The sequence below is a fragment of the Tenrec ecaudatus genome, chromosome 12 (assembly GCF_050624435.1).
Source record: "Tenrec ecaudatus isolate mTenEca1 chromosome 12, mTenEca1.hap1, whole genome shotgun sequence".
Lineage (NCBI taxonomy): Eukaryota > Metazoa > Chordata > Mammalia > Afrosoricida > Tenrecidae > Tenrec > Tenrec ecaudatus.
This window is the reverse complement of record NC_134541.1, coordinates 101,219,242-101,225,005: the sequence shown is the minus strand read 5'-3', so window position 1 is coordinate 101,225,005 and position 5,764 is coordinate 101,219,242. Positions and strand designations below refer to the sequence as shown.

Sequence of the window (5,764 nt, the reverse complement as noted above, 5' to 3'; positions counted from 1 at the left end):
CGATGTTCAATTTGTAACAATGAAAATACATCCTGCCTATCAGATATTTGCATGATGACGCACAGCAGTAGCAAGGTGCCAGCGATGAGGCAGCAACGAGAATAATTTTCTGTTTGGGGTCACCAGCACATGGGGAGCCGTGTGAAGGGCCGCGGCACGAGGAAGGTGGAGGACCACGGCTCTACTTACTTCGCTCCCTAACCGCGTACCCCCAGTTCACTCCCAGCTCGCAGGCGTCCGCTTCCGTACGCACGGGGCTTGCGCGCGGGGTTGGGGGTGGGGCTCGGCCTCGAGTCCCCGCCCCCGGGCTCCGGCCATTGGCCGACTCCGTGCGTGCGCTCCCGATTGGCGGCCGCGAGCCCGGAGGCCCCGCCCACGAGCCCTGGCGGGAAAGTGGCGGCGGTGGGGGCGGAATGGCGGCCGACTCTTCGTCCCCCGCGGGGGGCGCCGCGGCCGTGAGGCTGCCGCGGGCGCCGCCGCTCAAGGTGCTGGCGGAGCAGCTGCGGCGCGACGTGGAGGGCGCGCCGGGCTCGTGGCGGCTGCGGCGGGCGGGCCGCGGGCCGCTGGAGCTGGCGGCCGTGTGGATGCAGGGCCAGGTGGTGGCGGCGGGCGGCGGCGAGGCGCGGCTGCGCGACCCGAGCGGGGCCTTCGTGGTGCGCGGCCTGGAGCGGGTGCCGCGCGGGCGGCCTTGCCTCGTCCCAGGTAACGAGACGAGAGCAGATCCGAACCCCGGTCTGAGGCTAGGCTGGGCGCCCCCCTGCCCGCTGTGCGCTCTGCCTGCGCAGCCCTCCGGCTGTCTCCCGGCTGCGCGCTGCCCCTTTATCCGACGACCAGAGCGAGTTTGAGGAGCAGGTTCCGGGCACCTCCAGGTGTCTGCGCTTACAGCAAGGCCCTCACGGTGGGAAAGAGTAAGAACCGGCTATTTACCCCTCCCTGAACCTGGAGGTGGCGGTCTCCCCTGTAAAGCGATCCCACTGCCAACCGGTCTTTTCTGACTCAGAGCGACCCGAGGCTCGGTTTCCGAAACGGAATCTTTATGGGAACAGACGGCTCATCGTTCTCCCATGGGCAGGTGGTGGTTTTGAACCGCCTGCCGTGTGGTTTGCAGCCCAGGGCTTATCCGACAGCTCCTTTCTGTTGAAACCATGGTACTCACACTGCCTCATCCAGCAAGCTCTCTCAGGGAGGCGTGGCTGGGTTTGAACCCGGGGCTCCTGAGCTGGGGCCAAGAATGTGCCTTGCTCAGCAGTGGTGCAGATGCAGCTGGCCTCCCACTGCAGGGGGAGACCTGTGGTGACTTGAGAGCTCACCTCGGTCTGCTTCGTCCCCGAGGCCCAGCTGTGACGAGGAAGTGTCAGGAAGCTGGCAAAGGGTTAAGTTGCTGAGGCCAGAGGATGAAGATGTGAGTGGGTGGGAGAAGAAAAAGACCTGGACAGATGCTGCATGGATAGGATTAGTAGGAACTAATAACCGGCCTAGGAGCCCTGATGGTGTAGTGGTTATGTGTTTGGCTGTGATCTACAAGGTCAGAAGTTCAAAATCACCAGCCACTCCAAGGGAGAAAGACAACAGGGCTTTCTAGTCCTATAAACAGTTACAGTTTTGGAAACCCACAGTGGGAGGTGGGGTGGGGGGTGTCTCTGTGTCAGCAATGACTCGATGGCAGTGATATGTATACACATACACACATATACATATGTACATACATATATGTGTATATGTACACACATAAAGCCTTATATATAAGGCTCCTGAGGCTGAATACTATATGTATATATTATTTGAAATTTTATTTTGAGTATTCAGCCTCAGGAGCCTTAGTGACATGGTAGGTTACTCTCTGGGCTACTAAGCACATGGTCAGCAGTTCAAACCCAACAGCATCTCTGAGGGGGAAACATGAGAGACTTCCTGCTCCAGTAAAGGTGTACAGGCTTGGAAACCCACAGGGGCAGTTCTTCTCTGTCCTGTAAGGTCACTTTGAATTGGAAACAAATGGATGGCAGTTAAGTTTTTGAGTAACCAGCCCAAAGAACTCTGATGGTACAGTGGCTTATGTTTCGGACTGCTAAACAGGTCTACAGCTCAAATCTACCAGCTGCTCTGTGGAAGAAAGATGAAAGAAAGATTACAGGTTTCTGCTCCTGTAAGGATTTAGTCTTGGAAACCCACAGGGGCAGCTCTGAATCTGTCCTGTTGAGTTACGATGACTTGAGATGGGCTCTATGACAGGGAATTTTGTGTTTGGCTTTCATGTATGTATGCGTGTATGTGTGTATGTGCTTGAGCAGTTGCCCCTTGGTGATACAAACGGTTATCATGCTCAGCTACTAAGGGAAAGGCTGGAGGTTTTCATCTACCCAGAGACACCTTGTCAAGGTCTGGTAGCATTGAGTTGGGCTGTAATCTGCAAGACCAGCAGTTTGAAGCCACCAGCTGCTCTGCAGGAGAAAGATGAGGCTTTCTGCTCCCATAAAGATTTATAGTCTCAGAAACTGCCCTGGAGGGTTGCTCTGAGTAAGAATTGACTTGATGGCAATGAGTTGAGGCACCTTGGAAGAAAGACCTGGTCACCTGCTAATGAAAGATCAGCTCTTGACAACCTGCAGTGCAATAAGTTACTTAATATGGCCCTTCTAACCGCATGGACCAAGGGGTATCATTATTAACATCAGATGGGTCTTGGCTGAAAGTAAAGAATCCGAGAAAGATGCTTGCTTGTATTTTAGTGGCTATCCACTGTGTGGATCATAGCAAACTTAATACTAAGAAGAATGGAAACTCAGAACACTTCATTGTACCCATGTGAAACCTAGACACAGACCAAGAGGTAGTCATTCAAACAGAACAAGGGACTGCTTTCACCATTGGACTGTATGAATCAGGATTAGAAGGTTATTAACCTGTGATAAACACATGACACACCCTTGTTGCACTGAAAGCCAGGAGGGCATAGAAGTATTTGCCGGTGAAGATTGAGGACTAGCCTTCACTGTGGATTGCAATTGAATGTAAAGAAAACCCAAATCTTCACCACTGGACCAATAGACAGCATCATGATCAAGATGACAAGGTTTTCAGTTGGGTTGGGACCAACACTGTGGGGCCCATCAGAGTGGGGGGCACATCTGGAATGATGTTCAGCCACCGAGAGGCATGCCGTGATGGGCTCCAGCAGATGGGGAGCTGGGTTCAGAGTAGCCCACCCCGGGGCAGGGGTGGGGGTGGGGAACCAGAGGACTCAGATATCAACTTGCCTGGCTTCTATCAGCCAAAGAGCCCCGGGCCCTCACATCTGCCCGGCCAAGGTGGATGGAGGCAGCCTCACAGGGCATGCCATGGGGGCTGGCAGAGTGTGTGTGTGTTTGCAACTGGCCAAGTTGTGCTTTCAAGGAGAGCCACTTCCCCGAGGGAATGGGAAGAGTGTGGTGATTAATATGTCATTAGATTGCCCTGTGACAGCCTGCCCTCTGGTGGATTTGCCTACGTGTGCTCACTCAGTGGTTGGGATACAGTGGAGGGGGCAGTCGTGGGTCCTGCCTGCATACTTGGAGTGGGCATCACTGGGGGTGAGGGGCTCACCCCCAGTGATGCCCACTCCAAGTGTTCTTCGGCTCTTGGCAACATTGAGTGGAGATGCTATGTTTGGGGTCTCTTTGGAGAAAGAGTTGGGTTGTGTGCGGAGACCAGTCCCATATCTGGCATTGATCAAAGGAGAATTAGAGGAAGCTGAGACTTTTTGCTCCTGCCCTGGAGCAGAAATAACTCCATCGGGTTATAACTCAATCTTGCATGGCAGGACTCGCCATTCCTAAGCTGTAATTATTTTCTCAGGATGATACTTGTCTGCTGTTTGTTGAACATTTTAAAATCAGAAACAAGAGAAGATACATATGGCATCTTCCATGTTAACCGTGTGTGAGACTTTATGTGGATACGTCTGTGTGTGTGGCCACGATCTGTGAACCCTGGTGGTGCTTGACTGAGCACCACAAGGGTAGGACTCCAAACCTGCCCAGCAGCTTCATGGGAGAAAGACCTGGGGCGGGGTGCATCCATCAAGAAGACGGCCACACAAACACTTCAGAGACAGTTCTGCTCTGTCATTTGGAGTCATTATGAATCAGTGTCATCTCGATGGCAGCCAACAAAAACTGTGTGTGTGTGTGTGTGTGTGTGTGAGAGAGAGAGAGAGAGAGAGAGATAAAGAGAGAGAGAGAATAACTGCCTTGAAACCCCAAACCCACCACCACTAAGTTGATTACGACTCATAGCGACCCTACACAGAGATTCTGCGATTCTAAGACTAAATCCTTCAGGGAGCAGCCAGCTTCACCTTTCTCTCAGACCGTCTAGTGGATATGAACCACTGACTTAGGTGTAAGCAGCCCGATCCACAGTGCGTCCTGGGCTCTCACTGACTACCCAAGTGCTTAATAACTCATATCAGAAGTTCCGTCTCACGGTTGTTGACACTGATAAAGCTGGGCTCTCTGCAAGGGGTGCTTCTCTTTCTCCCTGAGTGCTGTGGACATTAAGATTGGCTCTTTTCCTCCTAGGAAAGTATGTGATGGTCATGGGCATGGTGCAGACGTGCAGCCCCGAGCCGTGCCTTCAGGCTGTGAAGTTGACAGACCTCTCCGATAACCCCGTCCATGAAGGCATGTGGGACTTGGAAGTGGAAGATTTACACCGGACTATTCCGTAGCCGATGCAAGGACTATGGTTAAGGGCAACCGAAAGCCAGGCTTGGTTAGGCACTTCTGCCATCCGGGTTTCATCAACCTCGTCCCATGTCTGTTTCTCCAGAGAGTCTCTGAGAGCTTGAGTTGCTCAGAGTCCGGATGTAGGGATTTTCTGATGCCAGGATCCTTAGCTAACTCGGCCTGCGCGGCTCCTCGCCTGGGATGTGTTGCTGATGAAAAGCAGATGTGGATTTTTCCCCCCCTCGTGCGTGTGTGAATGCCTTCTCCCTCTAAAGCACACAGAAACCGCCTGCTGCATATTCCAGAATGTACAAGTGAAGCTGCTTTTTCCATGACTCCTGTTTTTTTACAAGGCCAAGTTTGACTCTCCAGCCTTTCCTGAAGTGATTAAAGTGCGGTTCCCGGCCCCATTGTAACCTGTGTCAGAAAGGACTGACATCATGCCCAGGTCTTCCCCATCCGTAGGCCCTGGATCCCGTCTGCAGATCAGATGGCATTTTCCAGCAGCTGGCCCAGCCCACCCTCCTGCCTCTCTTCCCTTAGAGTTACCCAGACGTTCTCAGACTGCTCAGTCGGCCCGTGGACCCACTGGCCGGCCTTAAATAACCTGTGTCTTTCCTGAGACGCCACCAACGCAGCCCCGGGTGCCAGAATTCTGCCATCTTTTCTCTCGGCGTGCTTGTGTTGCTTGCTGGGACTGACCGGGGGTGCTGCTCTCTGCTTCCCATCCAGGCCTCCACCCCTTTCAACTGTGGACAGAGGAGCCACGTTCCAGTGTGCTTCGAGAGTTTGGTGGCATTCCCATTTCGTGGCATCATAATAAATACCAGTTCATAATTTTAATGTAGCTAAATGTGTTGTCCGGGTTTTTTCCTGCATTTTTTGGTTGTCCTTTTACTGTGGTGGAAAACATACTCCACAGACACGCATCAAGTCAACAATTTCCATATACAACTCAGTGACATTGATTCCATTCTTTGAGCTGTACAGCCCACCTACCCTCCACTCTGCTTGGCTCCTTCCATTACCAGGAGGCTCACTGCCCGTGTGAGCCTACA

General features: G+C 53.1%; 1 protein-coding gene across 1 annotated transcript; it reads left to right on the top strand.

Annotated features, from left to right (window-relative positions):
• The first annotated feature begins 392 nt into the window (after positions 1 to 392).
• RMI2 (RecQ mediated genome instability 2) lies at positions 393 to 5,553 on the top strand. The gene is made up of 2 exons (XM_075528213.1): positions 393 to 702; positions 4,560 to 5,553. The coding sequence occupies exons 1-2, from the start codon at positions 414 to 416 to the stop codon at positions 4,706 to 4,708; spliced, it is 438 nt and encodes a 145-aa protein (XP_075384328.1). The 5' UTR covers positions 393 to 413; the 3' UTR covers positions 4,709 to 5,553.
• The last annotated feature ends 211 nt before the right edge of the window (positions 5,554 to 5,764 follow it).

Excerpts from the sequence above, each read along its gene's own strand:
- RMI2 (XM_075528213.1), top strand. The coding sequence starts at position 414 with ATGGCGGCCGACTCTTCGTCCCCCGCGGGGGGCGCCGCGGCCGTGAGG. Across the intron at positions 703-4,559 it reads GCGGCCTTGCCTCGTCCCAG|GAAAGTATGTGATGGTCATG; the intron begins GTAACGAGACGA and ends TTTTCCTCCTAG.